Consider the following 26,969-nt stretch of genomic DNA (forward strand, 5'->3'; position numbering starts at 1 on the left):
ACAGCAGACTCGTACATTTCCTCACTGAAAACAATGTACTAAGTCAAATGTTTTTTTTAAACCAAATTATCATACGACAGACCACCTATTCACCCTGCAACTCCTAACTGACAAACAAAAGGCAAAGGCAAAGTCTTTTCATGCTGATTTCAAAAAATCTTTTGACTCAATTTGGCACGAGGGTCTGCTATACAAATTGATGGAAAGCAGTGTTGGGGGAAAAGCATACAAAATTATAAAATCAATGTACACAAACAAGTGCAAAGTTAAAATGGGCAAAAAACAATTTCTTTCCACAGGGCTGAGACGGGGATGCAGCTTTCTTTCCATGGGCTGAGACGGGGATGCAGCTTTCTTTCCATGGGCTGAGACGGGGATGCAGCTTTCTTTCCACGGGCTGAGACGGGGATGCAGCTTTCTTTCCACAGGGCTGAGACAGGAATGCAGCTTTCTTTCCACAGGGCTGAGACGGGGATGCAGCTTTCTTTCCATGGGCTGAGACGGGGATGCAGCTTTCTTTCCACAGGGCTGAGACGGGGATGCAGCTTTCTTTCCACAGGGCTGAGACGGGGATGCAGCTTTCTTTCCATGGGCTGAGACGGGGATGCAGCTTTCTTTCCACAGGGCTGAGATGGGGATGCAGCTTTCTTTCCACGGGCTGAGACGGGGATGCAGCTTTCTTTCCACAGGGCTGAGATGGGGATGCAGCTTTCTTTCCACAGGGCTGAGACGGGGATGCAGCTTTCTTTCCACAGGGCTGAGACGGGGATGCAGCTTTCTTTCCACAGGGCTGAGACGGGGATGCAGCTTTCTTTCCATGGGCTGAGACGGGGATGCAGCTTTCTTTCCATGAGGTGAGACAGGGATGCAGCTTGAGCCCCACCCTCTTCAACATAAATATCAACAAATTGGCGAGGGCACTAGAACAACCTGCAGCACCCGGCCTCACCCTACTAGAATCCGAAGTCAAATGTCTACCATTTGCTGATGATCTGGTGCTTCTGTCCACAAACAAGGAGGGCCTACAGCAGCACATATATCTTCTGCACAGATTCTGTCAGACCTGGGCCCTGACAGTACATCTCAGTAATACAAAAATAATGGTGTTCCAAAAAAGGTCCACTTGCCAGGACCACAAATACAAATTCCATCTAGACACTGTTGCCCTAGAGTTCCCAAACTTTTTATAGTCCCGTACCCCTTCAAACATTCAACCTCCAGCTGCGTACCCCCTCTAGCACCAGGTTCAGCGCACTTTCAAATGTTGTTTTTGGCCATCATTGTAAGCCTGCCATACACACACTATACGATACATTTATTAAACATAAGAATGAGTGAGTTTTTTTCATTACCCGGCTTGTGGGAAGTGACAATGAGCTCTTACAGGACCAGGGCACAAATAATACAATTTATTTAACCATCATACATATAAAACCTTATTTATTACTTGAAAATTATGAGTAAATCACCACAGGTTAATGAGATGTGTGTGCTTGAAAGGATGCACATACAGTTGAAGTCAGAAGTTTACATGCACTTAGGTTGGAGTCATTAAAACACATTTTTCAACCACTCCACAAATTTCTTGTTAACAAACTATAGTTTTGGCAAGTCACTTAGGACATCTACTTTGTGCATGACACAAGTAATTTTTCCAACAATTGTTTACAGACAGATTATTTCACTTATAATTCACTGTATCACAATTCCAGTGGGACAGAAGTTTGCATACACTGCCTTTAAACAGCTTGGAAAATTTCAGAAAATGATGTCATGGCTTTCATTTGAGTCAACTGGAGGTGTACCTGTGGATGTATTTCAAGGCCTACTTTCAAACTCAGTACCTCTTTGTTTGACATTATGGGAAAATCAAAAGAAATCAGCCAAGACCTCAGAAAAAAAGTTGTAGATCTCCACAAGTTGGGTTCATCCTTGGGAGCAATTTCCAAACGCCTGAAGGTACCACGTTCAGCTGTACAAACAATAGTACACCAGTATAAACACCATGGGACCACACAGCCGTCATACCGCTCAGGAAGGAGACACGTTCTGTCTCCTAGAGATGAACGTACTTTGGTGCGAAAAGTGTAAATCCCAGAACAACAGCAAAGGACCTTGTGAAGATGCTGAAGGAAACGGGTACAAAAGTGTTTATATCCACAGAAAAAGTAGTCCTATATTGACATAACCTCAGCTAGGAAGAAGCCACTGCTCCAAAACCAACATAAAAAAGCCAGACTACAGTTTGCAGCTGCACATGGGGACAAAGATGGTACTTTTTGGAAAAAAGTACTCTGGTCTGATGAAACAAAAATAGAACTGTTTGGCCATAATGACCATCGTTATGTTTGGAGGAAAAAGGGGGAGCCGAATAACACCATCCCGTGAAGCACGGAGGTGGCAGCATCAAGTTGTAGGGGTGCTTTGCTGCAGGAAGGACTGGTGCACTTCACAAAAAAGATGGCATCACGAGGTAGGAAAATGATGTGGATATATTGAAGTATTTTAAAAATGTATTTTACCTTTATTTACCTAGGCAAGTCAGTTAAGAACAAATTCTTATTTTCAATGACAGCCTAGGAACAGTGAGTTAACTGCCTTGTTCAGGGGCAGAACGACAGATTTGTACCTTGTCAGCTCGGGGATTCGAACTTGCAACCTTTCAGTTACTAGTCCAATTCTTTAACCACTAGGCTACCTGCCGCCCCATCTCAAGATATCAGTCAGGAATTTAAAGCTTGGTCGCAAATGGGTCTTCCAAATGGACAATTACCCCAAGCATACTTCCAAAGTTGAGGACAACAAAGTTAAGGTATTGGAGTGGCCATCACAAAGCCCTGACCTAAATCCTATAGAAAATTTGTGGTCAGAACTGAAAAAGCGTGTGCGAGCAAGGCGGCCTGGGCCAAAATTCACCCAACTTATTGTGGGAAGCTTGCGGAAGGCTCCCCGAAACGTTTGACCCAAGTTAAACAATTTAAAGGCAATGCTACCAAATACTAATTGAGTGTATGTAAACTTCTGACCCACTGGGAATGTGATAAAAGAAATAAAAGCTGAAATAAATAATTCTCTCTACTATTATTCTGACATTTCACATACTTAAAATAAAGTGGCGATCCTAACTGACCTAAGACAGGGAATTTTTACTAGGATTGTGAAAAACTGAGTTTAAATGTATTTGGCTAAGGTGTATGTAAACTTCGGTCTTCAACTGTAACTCTGCGATGTTGGGTTGTATTGGAGAGTATCAGTCTTAAATCATTTTCCACACATAGTCTGTGCCTGCATTTAGTGTTCACGCTAGTGAGGACCGAGAATCCACTCTCACATAGGTACGTGGTTGCAAAGGGCATCAGTGTCTTAACAGCGCGATTTGCCAAGGCAGGATGCTCTGAGTGCAGCCCAATCCAGAAATCGGGCAGTGGCTTCTGATTAAATTACATTTTCACAGAACCGCTTGTTGCAATTTCGATGAGGCTCCCTTGTTCAAATATCGGTAAGTGGACTGGAGGCAGGGCATGAAAAGGATAACGAATCCAGTTGTTTGTGTCATCCGTTTCTGAAAAGCACCTGCATAATTGCGCATCCAACTCACAGGTGCTTTGCTATATCACATTTGACATTGTCTGTAAGCTTGAGTTCATTTGCACACACACACAAAAAAATCATACAATGATGGAAAGACCTGTGTGTTGTCCTTGTTAATGCAGACAGAAAAGAGCTCCAACTTCTTAATCATAGCCTCAATTTTGTCCCGCACATTGAATAGTTGCGGATAGTCCCTGTAATCATAGATTCAGATCATTCAGGCGAAAAAAAAACATAACCCAGATAGGCCAGTCGTGTGAGAAACTCATCATCATGCAAGCAGTCAGACAAGTAAAAATTATGGTCAGTATAGAAAACTTTAAGCTCATCTCTCAATTAAAAAAAACATGCCAATACTTCTGTATGTTGTAAAAGCGTTACATGGTTGCTGCCCATATCATTGCATAGTGCAGAAAATACACAAGAGTTCAGGGGCCTTGCTTTAACAAAGTTAACTTTTCACTGTAGTGTCCAAAAAAATCTTTCAAGTGGTCAGGCATGCCCTTGGCAGCAAGAGCCTCTCGGTGGATGCTGCAGTGTACCCAAGTGGCATTAGGAGAAACTGCTTGCACACGCGTTACCACTCCACTATGTCTCCCTGTCATGGCTTTTGCACCATCAGTACAGATACCAACACATCTTGACCACCAAAGTCCATTTGATGTCGCAAAGCTGTCAAGTACTTAAAAAATATCCTCTCCTGTTGTTTTGGTTTCCAGTGGTTTGCAGGAGAGGATGTCTTCCTTAATTGACCCCCCATAAACGTAACGGACAGGAGCTGTGCCAGGCCGCCAAGTCTGTTGACTCATCCAGCTGTAACACATAGAATTCACTGGCTTGTATGTGAAGCAGTAATTGTTCAAAACATCTCCTGCCATGTCACTGACGCATCGTGAAACAGTGTTGTTTGATGAAGACATTGTCTGTATTGTTTTTTTTGGCCTTTGCCCCAGCATTGGTTCCCTGTGTTGTTTGGTGCTTCAGATTCACAACTGTCAGTGTCCATGCTAGCTGGGCTAACAACAAATGTAGAATTACTGATGCTAGCATTGGATGTGCTCGTGGAAGCAGAACAAATGTGTATCCTCGACAGGTGCTGGTGTAGTACTGCTGGTAGTAGCAGTACTACCAGTAGAGATGGTATGTGTCTCTATTGACATGGGCCGTACCTTTTTAAAACCATTTATACCATTTTCGAGCAAACGGAATGAGTAGCAGCTATGTTTGGCTACATAAGGAACGGTAAATGTAACGGTAAATGAGTAATGTGATTGGATGTTAATTATTTGACAAGGCTAGCTGTATTTGACATTGTGTTATTTCGCTGAACACTAGATGGTTAAATGTTATTTTCGGCAGTGAAACGAGGCTACTCAAGCGTGAAAAAAACAAAACTCGCCCAAATGTATAGTCCCGTTGGAGAATCTAAACGGACTGTTTGAAAATGTGAAAAAAAAACAAAAACAATTATAGTTGGAGTATCCCCAACGGCATTGCGCATACCCCAGTTTGGGAATACATGCCCTAGAGCATACAAAAAAACCTATACATACCTCGGCCTAAACATCAGCACCACAGGTAACTTCCAAAGTTGTGAATGATCTGAGAGACAAGGCAAGAAGGGCCTTCTACGCCATCAAAAGGAACATCAAATTTGACATCCCAATTAGGATCTGGCTAACAATACTAGAATCCGTTATAGAACCCATTTCCCTTTTTAGTTGTGAGGTCTGGGGTCTGCTCACCAACCAAGAATTCACAAAATAGGACAAACATCAAATTGAGACTTTGCATGCAGAATTCTGCAAAAACATCATCCGTGTATAACGTAAAACACCAAATAATTAATGCAGAGCAGAATTAGGCCGATACCTGCTAATGATCAAAATCCAGAAAAGATCTGTTCAATTCTACAACCACCTAACAGGAGGAGAAACCCAAACTTTCCATAACAAAGCCATCACATACAGAAAGATTAACCTAGAGAAGAGGCAAGGTGGTCCTGGGTCTCTGTTCACAAACAGGACAGCAACACAATTAAACGCAACCAAATCATGAGAAAACAAAAAGATAATTACTTGACGCATTGGAAAGAATTTACAAAAAAAAACAGCAAAATGGAATGCTATTTGGCCCTAAACAGACAGTACAGAGTGGCATAATACCTGACCACTGTGACTGACCCAAACTTAAGGAAAGCTTTGAATATGTACATACTCAGTGAGCATAGCCTTGCTATTGAGAAAGGCCGCTGTAGGCAGACCTGGCTCTCAAGATAGCCTTTCCTATGTGCAAACTGCCCACAAAATGAGGTGGAAACTGAGCTGCACTTCCGAAACCTCCTGCCAAATGTATGACCATATTAGAGACACATATTTCCCTCAGATTACACAGACCCACAAAGAATTTGAAAACAAATATTATTTTGATAAACTCTCATATCTATTGGGTAAAATACCAGTGTGCCATCACGGCAGCACAATTTGTGACCTGTTGCCACAAGAAAAGGGCAACCAGTGAATAACAAACACCATTGTAAATACAAGCCATATTTATGTTTATTTATTTTCCCTTTTGTACTTCAACTATTTTCAGATTGTCATAACACTGCCATAATATTACACTTTAAATGTCTCTATTCCTCTGAAACTTTTGTGAGTGTAATGTTTACTGTTCATTTGTATTGTTTATCTATTTCACTTGCTTTGGCAATGTAAACATATGTTTCCCATGCCAATAAAGCTGTTTCAATTGAATTGAACAGAGAGAGAGAGGTGCGATTGCTTCAGAGAACAAGTTGGTTTCAGGTAGAGAGGAACTGTCGAAATACACAAAGAGGGGATAAAGAGTGCGCGAGAGCGTATTCCAGAAACTACTCCGCATGCTAAGTACACAAAGTACCCATGGTGTCTCATTAGACAGATGGTTCCTGTGAGAATCAGAAAGGAGTGGGTGAGAGAGAAAGATAGAAAAATTGATTTCTATTCTGTCACCTGGGATGTGAATTGAGAAGCTTCCAGAAACGACCTGGCTAAGAAGCAAAATGTTCTGTACTGCAGTCTGTGGTGTAATGGCAGGTTACAGGAGCTTTAACAAGGGGCCTAATTAGGATCAGAGCCCCAGGGGATTACGCTGGCATTAAGGCCAGGTTAACGACACCTTCAGGGGGATGAGTCTCCCTCGGCGTCAGCCTCTCAAGCCAACCTCCACACCTCACCACCGTCCATCTAAGAGCGAGACAGAGGCACGAGGAGTTATGGCCGTGACATCACTACTAACCCGTGACATCACTACTACAGTAGCACCAATCCAGACAGAGGGCTGTGTCTGCTAGCTGGCATGGACCCTTATTTATGACTGGACCACAGTGAAGAAGTAGCCCATTCTCTCAAGCATGCCATGTTACCGCCAGCTTACAGTTCCCTGAGGCGCACTAAAAATCGATTAGTACTTCATAGCAAATCAAATAAACGCAATCTTTACCAGAGTTATGGTCGACTGGACTAAAAACTATGCCATAGTGACGGGTCAACTGGGGATGGTGAGCCATAGAGACTCCTCCTTAGTGTTGAGATGGTAACACTTTACATTAAGGTATACTTTATGGGTAACTAAGTCCTTTATAAATCCAGGGATAACAATTATCCTTTTTCTGATAACGTAATAAATTCGGACATTGTCAATTGGTTATTCCAACATAACGGTTCGCCATCAACGGGCAGGGCTGGTTGTGTAGTCAGATGAGTATTCCGATGTGTAACAAATCTCCTGTTCAAAGGGCCGTCTATTGATCCATGCCAGTAACGTGTCCGCCTTAGATGTGGAGCACAACGGAGACATGATTGATCAAACCCAGAGAGATGATTAAAAGCAGCCAGTCACAGGGCTCCATCACATTAACAGAAGATTGCCTGGCCGACATGCTCAAGGAGAAAGAGACTAGAAGTGGGGTGGTCAGAGAAACCTTTGAAGATGGCCTTTTTTGGTCCAATCTGAGCTGAAGTAATCAGGTTTGGATGAAAGCTTCCGTGGCCTGGGCACTTTGTTTGGCTGGAATAATGGTGGGCCTCAACAGAGCAGGGGAGGTGAATATGTATGTGCAGTGCCTGGGTGGACATGACTTTGAACAATGCGTGTCCATGACATGTACATCAAATCTGAAACCGTGGTCCAAAATGGCTATGTTCAGACATGTATTCAACATGTGAGTCGTACCACCTGTATCCTGCTTCAATCCCAGACCAGCAACAGAGCAGAGAGAGACCGCCTTTGGGCCGTTTGACACGTCAGCCCCACTCCACAGAGAGATTCTGACGTCCGTAATAGCCTGCAGGGCCACATACAACACGGTGTTATGCCAAAGGGTTTTGGTTTAATCCAACGATAACACAGTGTTCCACAGAACGCTAATGAAACATTTACCACACAGGTGAGGCCTCTGAACTTTTCAGGTGCGGGGAAATGATTGCTATGCGTTAACGTGTGGAGTCGGCGTCTGGATTCATGCTCCAGAGTGCCTTCTCCCGCCCCTACATTAGCCTGGCAGTGAAAGGTTCAGTAAATAGAGCTCTCGATCCTTATGCAAAATGGCAGGCATTAGCGGAAATGCTAATGATAAGCACAGGGCTACACAGATGACCACAGTTATCATCGAGTTATGAATGCATTGGAGAGCCAAGGTTAGTTACAGGGACAAAAAGGGAATTAATTTGCCCTCATCTCTGCATTACAGCCATATTTCAATCAATGTCGTTACAATCATAATGAGGTTGGGGCTCTTTGCAAAAAATTAGAACCAGTAGCAGACCGTATCGCTGGCCAATTTGTCCTCAGGATCGTCTCCACGTTGTTTTCCTTGAAGATCACGGTAATAATGCGGCTGTGAGCGAGTGTCAGATTGGAGGACAGGAAGTGTGAGATAAATGTATGTGACACATGAGGGGAGCGCATAGGGAAGGGCAGAACTATGGGGCCCGCCTCTAGTCTACAGCGTAAAGGGCAGAACTATGGGGCCCGCCTCTAGTCTACAGCGTAAAGGGCAGAACTATGGGGCCCTCCTCAAGTCTACAGCGTAAAGAGCAGAACTATGGGGCCCTCCACTATTCTACAGCGTAAAGGGCAGAACTATGGGGCCCTCCTCTAGTCTACAGCGTGAAGGGCAGAACTATGGGGCCCTCCTCTAGTCTACAGCGTAAAGGGCAGAACTATGGGGCCCTCCTCTAGTCTACAGCGTGAAGGGCAGAACTATGGGGCCCTCCTCTATTCTACAGCGTAAAGAGCAGAACTATGGGGCCCTCCACTATTCTACAGCATGCAGGGCAGAACTATGGGGCCCTCCTCTATTCTACAACACGCAGGGCAGAACTATGGGGCCCTCCTCTATTCTACAACATGCAGGGCAGAACTATGGGGCCCTCCTCTATTCTACAACATGCAGGGCAGAACTATGGGGCCCTCCTCTATTCTACAACATGCAGGGCAGAACTATGGGGCCCTCCTCTATTCTACAACATGCAGGGCAGAACTATGGGGCCCTCCTCTATTCTACAACATGCAGGGCAGAACTATGGGGCCCTCCTCTATTCTACAGCATGCAGGGCAGAACTATGGGGCCCTCCTCTATTCTACAGCATGCAGGGCAGAACTATGGGGCCCTCCTCTATTCTACAGCATGCAGGGCAGAACTATGGGGCCCTCCTCTATTCTACAGCATGCAGGGCAGAACTATGGGGCCCTCCTCTATTCTACAGCATGCAGGGCAGAACTATGGGGCCCTCCTCTATTCTACAGCATGCAGGGCAGAACTATGGGGCCCTCCTCTATTCTACAGCATGCAGGGCAGAACTATGGGGCCCTCCTCTATTCTACAGCATGCAGGGCAGAACTATGGGGCCCTCCTCTATTCTACAGCATGCAGGGCAGAACTATGGGGCCCTCCTCTATTCTACAGCATGCAGGGCAGAACTATGGGGCCCTCCTCTATTCTACAGCATGCAGGGCAGAACTATGGGGCCCTCCTCTATTCTACAGCATGCAGGGCAGAACTATGGGGCCCTCCTCTATTCTACAGCATGCAGGGCAGAACTATGGGGCCCTCCTCTATTCTACAGCATGCAGGGCAGAACTATGGGGCCCTCCTCTATTCTACAGCATGCAGGGCAGAACTATGGGGCCCTCCTCTATTCTACAGCATGCAGGGCAGAACTATGGGGCCCTCCTCTATTCTACAGCATGCAGGGCAGAACTATGGGGCCCTCCTCTATTCTACAGCATGCAGGGCAGAACTATGGGGCCCTCCTCTATTCTACAGCATGCAGGGCAGAACTATGGGGCCCTCCTCTATTCTACAGCATGCAGGGCAGAACTATGGGGCCCTCTATTCTACAGCGTGAAGGGCAGAACTATGGGACCTCGAGTCTACAGTGTGAAGGGTTAGGAGGAGCAGATGGAGTTCCAAAAGCTCCCGTATAGACACGGACTCGGCTGTTCTGGAATACCGGAAAAACTCCCCCCTGTCTGACACCCCCTTTCTTCTTTTTCTTTCCTCCCCCTCTTTTCTTTCATTGTCTTTCTCTCCAGCCTTCCTCAAACCCACCCACCGCCGCCCCTCCCCAGGCCTGAAAGCACAGCCGGATGTGGGGTAGGCCTGGAGTGAATGAGGTGGGGGAGGGATGGGGAGTCTCCCTACTACCTGGAATGATTAGTGGGGGTGGGATGGCAAGAAAGAGGTATGAAAAAAACTGGGCAGAAAGACAACTGATGTCTTCTGTGCTGGCAACAGCCTTTTCTAATCCTAGCCCTGGGGCCACACTATGCAGTCAAGCGGGCTATTACATGGCAACAATTAGGGGGCTGGAGCCTAACACCTGGTCCTCCCCATTCTGGCCCTCCACTGGCAGCTGACTGTACAGTCTCATCGCCAGGTGGTCCTACTTCAATGACATTAGCTAGTCACTCAAGAGTTAATCAGGAGCCTGTCTTAGCCTAGTGTTGGCTGCATGGATCCCATTTACCAGCCTCAGCCCCATCCAAGACTGGCTGTCTTTTTATGGGGATGTACGGAGACAACGTTGTTTAGAAAACTTGTTCAAATAAAGATCTCTAAGAGGGAGCTCAAATAATTAACCGACAGACTGAGGCCTCTAGGATTCCATCCTGTTTAGCAACTCGAGGTGCGTCCACATACAGCGAGGGACTATAATGGGCCTTTTCATGGACGCACAAAAACAGATGGAGGAGCTGGGAAGTGCTATACATCTCTGCAGATGGCCGCGACAAAGTAGGGGGAGGGAAACGGGATTTGGTCAAAGTCGGCAGATACAAAAACAAGTGGGTGTAGACTATAGCAGCCAGGGCCATATCTGCCTCCACAAAGGCCATTCCATCTATATCCCCCTGCCCTGAAGATCTGAGAGTAAATAACACTCATTACAATGACAATACATATAGATTTGTAGCCCAAACTGCTAGAATCTCATCAATAGTAATTAGTGGCTATACATAACTAATGAAGATGTGCACAGCACATAAATCTGAAGAGCTCAGGGCCTTTGTTTTCCTGCCAAAGCCTTTTGGAGGAGTGCAGGTCTGATAAACAAGGTTTTCTGTCAACATTTCAAATGGAAAAACCTAGAGAGGAGCATCTACAATGACAGAGAGCCGAAAGTCTTGTTTTTAGAAAGAGACTACTAAGAGGTTATAAATCTAGAGCTGATGACCAGATAACCAACCAAGCTTTCTCTTTGTCCAGAGCAACAACAGCAGCACAGCAAATACATTCAGGCCACCAAATGACAATGCCAATCATAGAAAGGCCTACTGTACAGTATGTTGCTCTGTGGCCAAATCAATGGCTGCCACTTGACAACGTACACATACCCTCTCTATTACCACATCAAAGGGAGCCTTCTGGAAATGGCAGAAAATGCACTATACACACTTTAATGTTTCATTTGTCTCTCTATTTGGAAAATTCCATTTAATGCAAAAATGCAAATGCTCAGGACAAGGACATCCTCCACGGAGAAACAATGGAGCCGGGCCAGAAGAGGAATAGGTGCTGCCTTTCAACTGTTTAAAGAGGCAACATATATATAATCAACTCATTCCTCTTTAAAATAACCAATTAAGGCTGTGACATTTAACGCAATGTGAAGAAAATCTTTAGACTAACAGTGGTTCTAGTCTCATTATGATAAAAGAGAATTGAAAAGCTAGCCTAATGCCAATTTTAGGACAAAACAGAGCGAGGCCAAAGGTTTCCAGACAAAAGAAGTCCCTAACCCAGGGCCACGTCACAGAGACTGAGAGAATCCTGGGGTATGTGAGGAGTGACATTTTGCTGACATTTCCCGGTAGCATTGAACACGGGCCGTCTCGAGACGACTACAGAAATATCTGTGGATATGCTTGAATGTGACAGAAGAGAGCGAGAGAGGAGAGAGAGCCCTGGTCTTTTCAGGGGACAGTCTCAGTGCTCGGGCCGGTGATGATGAGGGACACAGAGATTGAATGGTAATAACTGGTGCACAGACAATGGATGATTGAAGGCTCTCTCCGCGACGCTGAAGGATTTCAATATCAGAGCGGCCCTAGAACTGGGATCCTTATCGGGGCAGGCCTCAGACAAAAGGGGAGCTGCGCGTGAAATGTGGGCTAAAACATGGGCACACGACAACACCGATTAGCAAAAGGCTGCGCACACAAAGAAGCCAGCTTTATGTGGACAAAGGCTGTCCAGTGCCTCGTTGTAACGAGAGAGATAGAAGGAGAGCGGAGAGAGAGGACGAGGAAGAGAGAGACAGAGGGAGAAAGGGAGAGAAGGAGAGAGAGGCTTTACATATATTCTTTCCTCCATCTTCTACAAGATGTCAGGCCTAAGGAGACTGGAGACTGGAGAAGGGAGGGGAAGAGAGCCCGGTGTTTGAGTGCTCCAGGCCCTCTGCTTCCGATGAGGAATAATGGACTAGCAACACCAGAAAACTCCCAGGACCCTTCCATCGCTAAAACCTTCCCCATCCTATTCATAAATATCCACACAGACACACATGAACACGTATGCCACACACCTGCACGGTTCTGTTTTTCTGCCCCCCAAAAAACAAAAAAATACTAAAAATGTGCAGAGGCTTCCCAGGGAAGCTCATTAAACCCTCCCTCAAGAACCCTGAGACAAAAAAGAAGAAACAAAACCGAACTAATCAATGACAACGCAGCCATTGTAGTGGAAACAAGAACAAGCATCAATTTGGATAACCTGAGAGGGCTAACAGCTTTCCTTTAGTGGCGTTTGGCTGGCTGGGAGGAGAAAGAAAGTTCATTAATTAAACAGGACTAGGGGAACAGATGGAATGGCTAGTTGGATGCTAATCACTTAAAGCAGACAGACCGGTTTTACACCCGCCGTAGAACCACACACACACACATCAATCCCTATTAACACATCCTCTTAAAATGGAATGTACTGCGTTACCAGCACTGAAGTCCGTTACGGAGTCTGTGATCGGCAGAGCGGATGGCCTTCCATATACAAGGACTAAAAGTATTGATGCACACTGGGGCTGGCCAATCCACGGAGTTGAACAGTGGAATGCACGCACAAGTGCACAGAGTAGTACCACTGAAGTCCACGGTTATGACTGCTTACAAAGCCAAAACACCTAGCATCCATCAGCACCAGTCCTCTCAGATAAATACTTTTCAACCAGGGATTCCTTCAAAGTATGTTTTTCCTCCACAGATAAAAAGATAAATGATTTCCATAACAACAAGATATGTAAGAAGGGCCTAGGTTTTGATGGCTGGTGATAGAGACAGCTTTCACAGTTATCAGAACTAGGGGTGTCTAGTGGATACCAAACACCTCTGTGGCTTCACCCGACAGGTTCATAATGATACAGCCAGTCTGATACTAGTAACGCTACCCGACACCTCCCTACCGGGGCTGGCTGGCTGAATGGTGGGAGAGAGAAGGGGATCCCACGCAGACCTGGCAACCTCTCAGCCTTTCACTGCACTCTTACAAAACAGACAGATGCCAGGCATGAATGCATAACAGACGGAGCAGGGAGGGGAGGGTTGTGAGGCGTTCAAGTTTAAAGATACACGGAGCATGACATTCTTTCAGTAACATGCTGTGCTGTAATGTGTGTACATTCCCAGGACTTGAAATATTTAGTGATGGGGTGGCACAAGTATAGAAAACAAAAATTGGTCTGTTCTGCAAATGGCGGACGGCGAATCTTTTTAAACTAACATTTTTCAAAAAGATCCATTTAAAATTCCCTTGGGTAACATAATCACAAGAGTGGACAACGATCAGACAAAATGATAGGTTACATTCTCCCATTTGGAGACTATTGACAGTTTAACAACCGTAGTAAAACATACCCCGTAACACAACAAAAAGATGAAAAAAGAAATAGCACTTCAATGCTTCCGACAAACCCACAGTAACTCCTCATCAACTCTCTGTGCTGCTCTCATCCCCAGGATCAGTACACAGACCGTGTCTTTATGGTCTTTCAGGGCCCTGTGCTGTCATCAAGCCCCTGCCATCAGCCGTCTGTTTCCATGCTTGCTCTACCTGTGTTTAAGAGTGGCCCTGCTCTGCTCAGCCGCCGCTCAGCCACTGGCCCCCAGGGCTTTCACTGGGAGGGTGAGTGGGGGACGCCTTTTGTTAGAGGCAGGGTGGAGAGGAGATGGAGGGGAGAGGGAAAAAACTATAATGCTGTGAGTCATTCTGCATTAGCAGCAGGGGGGGTACTTTTGCATGTTGTATGAAGCTAGACGCCATATGCCATCCGGCCAGGCTGCCTCCTGAGTCAAGGTTGGGTTTGACAGGTCTGTGCGTGTGTGCCCCCCCCTCCTCCCCCCTGCTCCCTTGGCCCTTCTAGGCCCCAGCGGCAGAGCTGTCTTCTGCTCCGAGCGGAGCGGGCGTGGAGTGGTGGTGTGTGGGCGGGGAGGGGACTCAGTGATGTGAACACATCAGACATTGTCGTGAGCCCCAGGAACAGCTGGTCAGCTGGAGAGATGTGGGGGCGGGTTAAGGGCGGAGGAGCGGAGGGGTTGAGGGCGGAGGGGTTAAGGGTGGAGGAGTGGAGGGCAGAGGAGTGGAGGGCAGAGGAGTGGAGGGCAGAGGAGTGGAGGGCAGAGGAGTGGAGGGCAGAGGAGTGGAGGGCAGAGGAGTGGAGGGCAGAGGAGTGGAGGGCAGAGGAGTGGAGGGCAGAGGAGTGGAGGGCAGAGGAGTGGAGGGCAGAGGAGTGGAGGGCAGAGGTGGAGGGCAGAGGAGTGGAGGGCGGAGGAGTGGAGGGCGGAGGAGTGGAGGGCGGAGGAGTGGAGGGCGGAGGAGTGGAGGGCGGAGGAGTGGAGGGCGGAGGAGTGGAGGGCGGAGGAGTGGAGGGCGGAGGAGTGGAGGGCGGAGGAGTAGAGGGCGGAGGAGTAGAGGGGTTGAGGACAGAGGAGTGGAGGGTTTGAGGGTAAAGCAGTGGACCTAATCCCACTGATCATGGGATTAAGTTAAAATATTCAGTAGAGGAAACTCCCTCCATCCCAAAATGTCATAAACCCTAACCATAGCCCCCCTTTCATCCACTCCTCAGCCCCCACCAAACTCAAACTAGTCCAAAGTCCTGCTTCTCCCAACAACAGTCTCCAACCCAACCGCCTCTGACAACCCCGACCTCCACCCTGTCAAGCAATCCACCCTGCCCCAGACTTCTGAGTTCCTATTGGGTCAGGGTGGTCTTTGGGAATGGATGTCCCTGAGAGCTGGACTGCGACAAAGCTGAGAGCTGGACTGTGACAGAGCTGAGAGCTGGACCGTGACAGAGCTGAGAGCTGGACCGTGACAGAGCTGTGAGCTGGACCGTGACAGAGCTGAGAGCTGGACCGTGACAGAGCTGAGAGCTGGACCGTGACAGAGCTGGACCGTGACAGAGCTGAGAGCTGTACCTTTTCATGGCGTCAGACCGAGGCTCTGCATCTGTCCTCGTGCTCCTAGACCTTAGTGCTGCTTTTGATACCATCGATCACCACATTCTTTTGGAGAGATTGGAAATCCAAATTGGTGGACACGGACAGGTTCTGGCCTGGTTTAGATCTTATCTGTCGGAAAGATATCAGTTTGTCTCTGTGAATGGTATGACCTCTGACAAATCAACTAAATTTTGGTGTTCCTCAAGGTTCTGTTTTAGGACCACTATTGTTTCCATATACATTTTACCTCTTGGGGATGTAATTCGAAAACATAAATGTTAACACGTAGCTGTACATTTCAATGAAACATGGTGAAGCCCCAAAATTGCCCTCGCTAGAAGCCTGTTTCTCAGACATAAGGAAGTGGATGGCTGCAAACGTTCTACTTTTAAACTCGGACAAAACAGAGATGCTTGTTCTAGGTCCCAAGAAACAAAGAGATCTTCTGTTGAATCTGACAATTAATCTTGATGGTTGTACAGTCCTCTCAAATAAAACTGAAGGACCTCAGCGTTACTCTGGACCCTGATCTCTCTTTTGATTAACATATCAAGACTGTTTCAAGGACAGCTTTTTTCCCCCATCTACGTAACATTGCAAAAATCAGAAAATTTCGGTCCAAAAATTATGTAGAAAAATACAGAAAAATGAATCCATGCTTTTGTCACTTCTAGGTTAGACTACTGCAATGCTCTACTTTCCGGCTACCTGGATAAAGAACTAAATAAAATTTCAGTTAGTGCTAAATACGGCTGCTAGAATCCTGACTAGAACCAAAACATTTGATCATATTACTGCAGTGCTAGCCTCCCTACCCTGGCTTCCTGATAAGGCAAGGGCTGATTTCAAGGTTTTACTGCTAACCTACAAAGCATTACATGGGCTTGCTCCTACCCATCTTTCTTATTTGGGCCTGCCGTACATACCTACACGTACGCTATGGTCACAAGACGCCTCCTAATTGTCCCTAGAATTTCTAAGCAAACAGCTGGAGGCAGGGCTTTCTCCTATAAAGAGCTCAATTTTTATGGAATGGTCTGCCTACCCATGTGAGAGACGCAGACTTGGTCTCAACTTTTAAGTCTTTACTGAAGACTCATCTCTTCAGTAGGTCATGTGATTGAGTGTTGTCTGGCCCAGGAGTGTGAAGGTGAACGGAAAGGCTCTGGAGCAACGAACTGCCCTTGCAGTCTCTGCCTGGCCGGGTTCCCCTCTTTCCACTGGGATTCTCTGCCTCTAACCCTATAACAAGGACTGAGTCACTGGCTTACTGGTGCTTTTCCATGCCCTCCCTAGGAGGGGTGCGTCACTTGAGTGGGTTGAGTCACTGACGTGACCTTCCTGTCTGGGTTGGCGCCCCCCCTTGGGTTGTGCCGTGGCGGAGAACTTTGTGGGCTAAACTCGGCCTTGTCTCAGGATGGTAAATTGGTGGTTGAAGATATCCCTCTAGTGGTGTGGGCGCTGTGCTTTGGCAAAGTGGGTGGGGTTATATCCTGCCTGTTTGGCCCTGTCCGGGGGTATCATCAGATGGTGCCACAGTGTCTCCTGACCCCTACAGTCTCAGCCTCCAGTATTTATGCTGCAGTAGTTTGTGTGTCAGGGGGCTAGGGTCAGTCTGTTATATCTGGAGTATTTCTCCTGTCTTTTCCGGTGTCCTGTGTGAATTTAATTCTTTCTTTCTCTCTCTCAGAGGACCTGAGCCCTAGGACCATGCCTCAGGACTACCTGGCATGATGACTCCTTGCTGTCCCCAGTCCACCTGGCTGTGCTGCTGCTGCAGTTTCAACTGTTCTGGAACCCTGATCTGTTCACCAGATGTGCTACCTATCCCAGACCTGCTGTTTTCAACTCTCTAGAGACAGCAGGAGCGGTAGAGATACTCTTAATGATCGGCTATGAAAATCCAACTGACATTTACTCCTGAGGTGCTGACTTGTTGCACCCTCGACAACTACTGTGATTATTATTATTTGACCATGCTGGTCATTTATGAACATTTGAACATCTTGGCCATGTTCTGTTATAATCTCCACCCGGCACAGCCAGAAGAGGACTGGCCACCCCTCATAGCCTGGTTTCTCTCTAGGTTTCTTCCTATGTTTTGGCCTTTCTAGGGAGTTTTTCCCTGGCCACCGTGCTTCTAGGCCTGAATTGCTTGCTGTTTGGGGTTTTAGGCTGGGTTTCTGTAAAGCACTTTGAGATATCAGCTGATGTAAGAAGGGCTATATAAATACATTTGATTTGACCGTGACAGAGCTGAGAGCTGGACAGTGACAGAACTGAGAGCTGGACCGTGACAGAGCTGGACTGGAAACAGAACAAGACCCTAACCTATTGGAAGCAGGTTGCTCTTCCACACATCGTCACAGAGCCTTTAATTCGAAAGGCAAAGACACAGAGGAGAGTTAGGGCTGTACACATCACTTCTCACTGAGGCTTATGACAGAGGGAAGATGGCCCAGCTCACCCTTCTCACTGTGCCAAGCCAAGCACTCAGTTCATGGGCTTGGAGATGTCTGCAGGAGACTGTTATGGCACACTAGCTGACAAATAAGAGCCTATCAGCAACACTAAATAGTACATGGTCAGCTACAGTACACTAACATGGCAGCTCCCATTCATAACCTCCTTTCAAAGACTCCGAAAGATGCTTTCCTCCTGACTAGGTAATGAAACTTCTTGTCCTAAAGAACACATTGTTAACCATGTAGGGACAATGAGAGAGAGAAACAAAGCCTTAATTCAGAAGGTACACAAAGCAGTAGGCCAATATCAGTGGCAAGAGTCACACATATATGATGTTTTCAAGAGCATGCAAAGGCAGAGCTCCATATCTGGTAGACGGTTGGCTAGATGAGGCAAGGACCTGCACCTCTGGAGGTTGGCAGCCCTAGGTTCCACTGGGCTCTGTGAGCCTCCCTGAGAAGATGAAACCTCTCTCTGCCACTACACTGCATGTCCCCCACAATGCCACCTAAAAGTCCGGCTCGCATGACTGGCCACGTGCAGGAACAGATTATGGCTATTGATTGCTGCCCAGAGACGGATCTCTCTGTGTATGTGTGCGTGCGCGGCTTAGGGGAGGGTAGTAAGGGCACTGGGGCGAAAAAGCTATTGATTCTGTCCAGCGGGGATGTTGCGTTTCAGAATGAAGGTCAGCTCTACTTCGCCTCCCTCTATTAGAGGCTCCTGCTACCTAAACACACGTTTACTCTGGAGTGAGTGCTTGTTTAGGAGAGAATAACACTTAGTGACTGGATCAAGCCTCCCATCAGAAACCCAACAGGCTATATGGAAGCAGAGGGAGTCCACCACAGCCATATAATATCTAGAATAAATATGCCATTTAGCAGAACCTTATCCAAAGCGACCCACTATCCTGGCGTTGCAAGCGCCAATACGAGACCAACTGAACTACAGTAGGACCACATACAGTAGTTGGGGATGAATGACACATTGCATGTCAGGGGGAAATTCTCTTGATATATGGTGTGCCACTTAAATAGCGGGAACTTGGCCGTGAAGAGTATTCTCCTCCCGCATGTCAGGTCCTCACCACTCACAGTGAGTCTGCGTTCCCCTCTGGCAGTGGAGGAGACTGCAGCATGGTGCTCAGGCTGTTCATACAGGGTGACTATTAGAATTCACACAGCCTCTTCTAATAGGGCCATGTTAATGACACGGGTGATTTCTGACAGCCTTGTAATATAAAGGTATGTGGGGTCAGGACTGTCTCTTTCACGTTGCACAGCGCCGAGGGCTCTGAAATAACATCACTGCGTAGTCACTGAATAGAGCAGAATGCTGTACATAGTTGGAGTGGAATGACACACGCAAACCCACTTGGATAGACATCTTAAACGCTGACCATGTGTGACACGTACACCGACACACAAAAACTCACAAACAAAACCTCTCACACACAAACTACTCCAAGTACCTTGGTGTAGAGCCAAAAAGGAAACAGCGGATTGTAGAGGAAGGGAGGATTAGTGTGTGTGTGTCTCCAGCAATGTGGCTGGTGGTCATATTTCAATATCAAATCCAATTAGCCGGAGTGATGGCGCAGCAGAGCGCCTGGCTGCTGGAGACTCCAGTTCTGTGGCGGACGGAGCGGGAGAGAGGAAACCAGAGAGCACCACAGAGCCAGGCCTGCCTTTATGGGGACGCAGAGGTCATGTGGCTTTTCTTTGTAGAAACATTAAACAAATGACCTTGGAGAGCAGCCTGGCTACAGACAGAAGATTGGGGAGCGCCGGGGCGGGGAAACGCTGGATAGGGATTTAATCTCGGCTACAAAAACAGCCTGCTCTGAAAAGAGCCAAGGTTATTGTTCCAACCCAAAATAAAACACCTACATTTTGCAGACGAGTGGCAGATGAGATGAGGAAGAGAAGGGAGCATAAATGGAGGAGTGGTACAATGCAGAAACCATTCAGCAGAAGGAGGAATGCGTCATGCCTTTGGGTCAAGTCTAGATACAGTACCAGTCAAAAGTGTGGACAAACCTACTCATTCAAGGGTTTTTCTTTAGTTTTACTATTTTCTACATTGTAGAATAATAGTGAAGATATCAAAACTATGAAATAACACATATGAAATCATGTAGTAACCAAAAAAGTGTTAAACAAATCAAAATATGTTGTATATATGATTCTTCAAAGTAGCCACCCTTTGCCTTGATGACAGCTTTGCACACTCTTGGCAACCATCTTCATGAGTAATGCTTTTCCAACAGTCTTGAAGGAGATCCCACATATGCTGAGCAATTGTTGGCTGCTTTTCCTTCACTCTGTGGCCCAACTCATCCCAAACCATCTCAATTGGGTTGAGTTTAGGTGATTGTGGAGTCCAGGTTATCTGATGCAGCACTCCTTCACTCTCCTTCTTGGTCAAATTGCCCTTACAGTCTGGAGGTGTGTTGGGTCATTGTCCTGTTGAAAAACAAATGACAGTCCCACTAAGTGCAAACCAGATGGGACGGCATATTGCTGCAGAATTCTGTTGTAGCCATGCTGGTTAAGTGTGCCTTGAATTCTAAATAAATCACCAACATTGTCACCAGCAAAGCACCCCCACACTATCACACCACCTCCTCCATGCTTCATGGTGGGAATCATATATGCGGAAACCATCCATTCACCTATTCTGCGTCTCACAAAGACACGGCGGTTGGAACTGTATCATTAGTTTTGGTGTTCCTGCTCTTTTTTGAGTTAATAAACCTCAAATAGCATTCTAAATGATATCTTAAAACATTCTTCCAAAAATAGTCAGAACTTTATTTACTGGTAGGAGTATTTTTTCTTTGAACAAATCCTGAGAAATCTTCTGAATTACAAAATAGTTTGTGTTTGTTTGTGTGCGCCCTATCTTGATAAAAGAAATTGGTCTCATCGCCTCGATGACTCATGACTATTTCTTTGTTTAAACGTAATCCTCCAGCCATCCAGAAAAATGTCCCACACACAGACACCAGTGCTGGCATTGCCAGCATCCATTGGCTGGGAGCATCCGTTTGTCAGCTCATCTTCCAGATCTGCAGTATGTGGGGCCTCACCCTGGCTGGCTGCTTCACACTGCCAACGCTCCAGCCCAGCCAGCGATCATCTCATCTCGCAGATCAGGCCGTCGTGCTGCTCTCTTCTTGCTAAGGAATGCCAGGTAGGCCTGGTCTGGCCCGGCCCGGCCCTGGCTCCCTTCCCCCTTGGCTCCCAGTGCAGACTGGCCTATGGTAGCTAGGCAGCGCTGGCAGCTCAGCACATCTCACACTGGAGTAATTCACTTGGCTTTGGGTTACAGACATCTGCCTCTCTGCTGTCCCACTGATGCCCCCAGGGACCCTGAGAGGGGCTGATATGAGCCTCGCTGATGGGTGGGTGGGATGACACCCGTGCATACAAATGCAAGCACATACACATCAAACACTCAGAATGTAAAGCCACATACACCTGTAGCCAAAGTTTAGTGCACATTATTATCTTAAAAACATACTACAGGCTACTGACATTATCGCGCACCCTTGCCCACTTTCCTTTCAAACCGTAAACCAATGACAAAATAAATACTTGAGAGCGGTGCACAACTTGGGTCCAACCTCAAAAACTGGAGATTGCTGGTCACCATGGCAACACCCAGTGAGCTACTGTGGTCCCTGCGAGGCCACTCTGTACAGCCTGTCTCTGTCCGGGGAGAGGTGGAGCTGCAAGGCTTTGTGGGAGATCAGATTTCACCCACAGGGGCCCGCTCCAAAAAAAACGTCCCTCCCCTCCTTCAGTCCTCAACTTATTCACATGCAAATTCATCTCCATCGCTGATTACGCTCGTCTTAAACCAACTGACATGTACAGCTGGAGATCAGGCCCTTAACGACAGGCAGGCTGTTACAGGGATGGAGGGGAGGACGGGTTAATGACAGTCATGTCTCTGCTGCTGTCGTCTAAACCCACTGCATCATACAAGACGACAGAGAGGTTCCACAAGATCCCCATTACAGACCCAGACGGACACATGCGTCCTTGCATGTCACTACGGGCTGCGCGACACACCGCAACCCGGTGCGCTGTTAATCGCTGTATGCAAATCAGCCAGCGCATCAAGATCAGTGTCAGTGCTCACCCATGCAGATCACCCAACACGCTACACGCACCACATGGGAATCCACCCAGGCCAACCACTAGAAGGGCTAACGCCGCGATTACAATCAACACGTTTAGAAATTCAATATTTTCACATATGAGAACAAATAATCGGAGTGTGAGGAATAACATTAATTCATATAAAAAATAATATATATAAAAAGATAACCGTCCCTGGAAAAACTTGCACGGCCTAACTGCTGAGGCTCTGTGGTCAGTTGTTAACCTTGTGGAGGCAGACAGGGCTGTAAGGGTAGGGGAGACAGAGTAAAGAGTTCACACAAAGGATACAAGCTCTGGTAAAGCGTCAGGCGGGACTTGACAGCTCTGCTGGCGTTGATGCAGGTGGCACGCACAAGGCTGGGCAGCAGCGTTCCGGTGACGATGGCGCCGTTGAAAAGAGGCCCAAAGAAGGGGACCTACGAGGGGAAGGAGAGAGGGAGGGAGGGAGAAAGTTACCATCTTAAATAAACGTCATAACCGTTGAATTCTTCTTTTTGTCTGTGGAAGGAAAAGTGAAGACAGGACGGCCGGGCATTCGTGTGGTTGAGTCCGTTTCCGCGGTTACATGGACTCATTACAACATGTTGAAACTTTGTTGCTCCGTGCTGAAACAAGCAAGGTGCTGTAGCAAACCAGTCTGGTTGCCTAAGCAACACTCCCGCCCATGCAGCATGAGCACATGCAGTCAAGAGCGGAGGGAAGGAGAAAATGTGCGTCATAAAAATGCTATTCAAACGCAGTACTAGTGAAACGTTTGGACACACCTACTCATTCTAGGGATTTTCTTTATTTTTAACTATTTTCTACAATGTAGAATAATAGTGAAGACAACAACTATGAAATAAAACACACCAAAAAAAGGTGTTAAACAAATCAAAATATATTTTCTATTTGAGATTCTTCAAAGCAGCCACCCTTTGCCTTGATGACAGCTGTGCACACACTTGGCATTCTCTCAACCAACTTCATGAGGTAGTCACCTGGAATGCATTTCAATTAACTCTGTCAGAGTGACCATTGGGTTCTTGGTCACCTCCCTGTCCATGGCCCTTCTCCCCCGATTGCTCAGTTTGGCCAGATCTAGGAAGAGTCTTCCATTTTAGAAAGATGGAGGCTATTGTGATCTTGGGGACCTTCAATGCTACAGAAATATTTTGGTACCCTTCCCAAGATCGGTACCTCGACACAATCCTGCCTCGGAGCTCTACGGACAATTCCTTTGACCTCATGACTTGGTTTTTGCTCTGACATGCACTGTAAACTGTGGGACCTTAAATTGACAGGTGTGTGCCTTTCCAAATCATGTCCAATCATTTAATTTACCACAGGTGGACTACAATCAAGTTGTAGAACCATCTCAAGGATGATTAATGGAAAAAGGAAGCACCCGAGTTCAATTTCGAGTCTCACAGCAAAGGGTCTGAATACTTATGCAAATAAGGTATTTCTGTTTATTTTTAATAAATATACTTTTTCCACGGTGTGCTCAATTAAAGACATGAAAATGCATAATTGTTTGTGTGTTATTAGTTTAAGCAGACTGTGTTTGTCTATTGTTGTGACCTAGATGAAGAAGAAATCTAATTTTATGAACAATTTATGCAGAAATCCAGCTATTTCCAAATGGTTCACATACTTTTTCTTGCCACTGTAGTGAGCAATATGTTTGGAACATTAAATCGCAATAAATTAGAAGTATTGAATCACATTACATATGCTATTGGCACCTAAGTATCATGATAACATTATCTTGTTGGGGTCCCTGGCAACGCCCAGCCCAATATCTAATATTGCTACAGGGTTAGATTCAAGTTTGAGTGACTTAGGACTAAGTGTTAAGCTTATTTAGCATAGAAACCACACACACACATCTAATGCAAATCAATACCGGAGAAAATACTTTGATTGAACTGTTGAACAAATACAGTGGGAGCTCTCTGTGTTTGAGAGCAGCGTGTGTGTGTGTGTGTGTGTGTGTGTGTGTGTGTGTGTGTGTGTGTGTGTGTGTGTGTGTGTGTGTGACACATGCGTCTGTTCATGCTTTTTGGGGAGATCTTAAATCTGCTGAGTTTAATGATCATTGACCTGGAATGTGACGTGCGTGTCAGAGCCTCTCCATAAGTCCTGCTGTCTACTTGACATGGCATAGCTCATTATACAGACAGTCCCTCCACTTCAATAATTAGACTACACTTCAAACTGACAGCTAGCCCATTCAATCTCTACTGGTGTAAAAAAAAAGGAAAAAAAGCCAAACTTCTAGAGGTCAACTCAGGACAATGAAGCTCTAGAACAATAAAGGGTCTGTGTAATGGGGGCCATAGGATTCTATGGTGGAGGTTTGGGCTGCAGACTGGGTGGTTGTTGGTGGTGTCTTTCTGTCTGTCTGTGTGGATATTGGGAGGAGGCCTAGGTGGATGGCCAGACAGAGGTCTATGGGCATCATCCCCAGGTTGGCAGAGTCCTGCTGGCAGGTCAGTGGAATGAGAAAGCTGCCATGCATTCTGGCCCCATCTTTTGCTCCAACACACCAAAGCCCCTCGTTTGGCCGACACAGTCTCTTTCGGCACTCTTTAGAAGAGACTGGAGATATTGTGTGAGGGTTTCTTATAGATCTGAGATGTGGAAGTCCAAGTGACGGACTTCCAATTGTATTTTTTGGGTCACGTTTAGGATGAATATTAGAGTATACCAATCTAAGTATAGTATTTTGTTGTGTTCCAGCCTGAATTTAGTGCAATTGAGATTTTTTGTCACTGGCCACACACACACACACACACACACACACCCACCCACACACACCCACCTTGTGGAATTATGCTTTTCGAAACTTTTACAAATTAATACAAAATTTAAAGCTGAAATGTCTTGAGTCAATAAGTACTCAACCACTTTGTTATGACAAGCCTAAATAAGTTCACAAGTAAAAATGTGCTTAACAAGTCACATGTTTTAAATTAATCTCATCTCTGTACCACACACATACAGATAATTGTAAGCTCCCTCAGTCGAGCAGTGAATTTCAAACACAAATTCAACCAAAGACCAATGCCTCGCAAAGAAGGGCACCTTTTGGTAGATGAAAAAATAATAAACAAAAAATAGCAGACACTGAATAAACCCCTTTGAGCATGTGGAATTTATAAATTACCCTTTGGATCGTGCATTAATACACCCAGTCAACACAAAGATACTGGCGTTCTTCCTAACTTAGTTGCCAGAGAGGAAGGAAACCGCTCAGGGATTTCACAGTGAGGCCAATGGTGACTTTAAAACAGTTACAGAGTTTAATGGCTGTGATAAGAGAAAGCGGAGGATGGATCAACAACATTGTAGTTACTCCACAATACTGACATAAATTACAGAGTGAAAAGGAAGCCTGTACATTATAAAAGTATTAAAAACATGCATCCTGTTTGCAACAAGGCACTAAAGTAATTCTGCAAAAAACATAGCAAAGTAACTCACTTTTTATCCTGAATACAAAGGGTTATATTTGGGGCAAATTCAAAACAACACATTACTGAGTACCACTCTTCATATTTTCAAGCATAGTGGTGGCTGCATCATGGTATGGGTATGCTTGTAATTGTTAAGGATTGTGGAGTTTTTCAGAATAAAAAAAAAACAGAATGGAGCTAAGCACAGGCAAAATCCTAGTGGAAAACCTGGTTCAGTCTACCTTCCACCAGACACTGGGAGATTAACTCACCTTTCAGCAGGACAATAAAAAAGTCAAATCTATACTGGAGTTGCTACCGAGAAGACAGCGAATGTTCCAGAGTGGAACTTACAGTTTTGACTAAAATCTGCTTGAAAATCTATGGCAAGACCTGAAAATGGTTGTCTAGCAATGATCGACAACCAATTTGACAGAGCTTAAAGAATTTTGAAAAGAATAATAGGCAAAAGTTGCATAATCCAGGTGTGGAAAGCTTAGAGACTTAGCCAGAAAGACTCACATCTGTAATCGTCGCCAAATGTGATTCTACACTGAACCAAAATATAAACATAACATGTGAAGTGTTGGTCTCGTGTTTCATGAGCTGAAATAAAAGCACAGACATTTTCCACACACAAAAAAAAGCTTATTTCTCAAAAATGTTGTGCAAAAATGTGTTTACATCGCTGTTAGTGAGCATTTGTTCTTTGCCAAGAAATTCCATCCACCTGCCAGGTGTGTCATATCAAGAAGCTCAGGGATTGAATACTTATCCAATCAAGATATATTAGTGTTTGATTTTTCGTATTTTATTTTATATATATTTTATTTTATTTTATTTATATATATATATATATATATATATATATATATATATATATATATATATATATAATATATATATATAAAAAATATATATAAATATATATAAATAACGAAAAAAATGTATAAAAATATATATATACATTTTTTTTCGTTATTTATTTATATATATATATTATATTATATATAAATATATATATATATAAATAACGAAAAAAATGTATAAAAAAATATATTAAATTACACACATACATGCATATACCTTTTTTTTATACAACTGTTCACATTTTTCTTCCACTTAAGACTATTTTGTATAGATCGTTGACAAAAAAGGACAATTAAATAAATGTTAATCCCACTTTGTAACACAAAAATGTTTGGAAAAAGTCAAGGGGTGTGAATACTTTCTGAAGGCACTGTATATAATAACCTAGCCTACCGGTGATGGTTACATTGTGACCTGTAGTCTTTGACCCAGCCAGTCAGTCTATCCAGAG

The 26,969-nt window shown here is 45.4% G+C and overlaps 1 protein-coding gene across 3 annotated transcripts in view; it reads right to left on the bottom strand.

The window, feature by feature from the left end:
• The window catches only part of LOC112256591 (Ral GTPase activating protein catalytic subunit alpha 2), a 137,710-nt gene that overhangs the window by 24,373 nt on the left and 86,368 nt on the right, over positions 1-26,969 (bottom strand). For all 3 annotated transcript variants that reach the window (XM_024429923.2, XM_024429925.2, XM_042325439.1), the window contains one exon: positions 22,497-22,624. In XM_024429923.2, the coding sequence (XP_024285691.2) occupies positions 22,497-22,624 (128 nt within the window). The remainder of the gene's footprint in view (positions 1-22,496; positions 22,625-26,969) is intronic.

This window comes from Oncorhynchus tshawytscha, linkage group LG08 (genome assembly GCF_018296145.1).
Source record: "Oncorhynchus tshawytscha isolate Ot180627B linkage group LG08, Otsh_v2.0, whole genome shotgun sequence".
NCBI classification, from domain to species: Eukaryota; Metazoa; Chordata; class Actinopteri; order Salmoniformes; family Salmonidae; genus Oncorhynchus; species Oncorhynchus tshawytscha.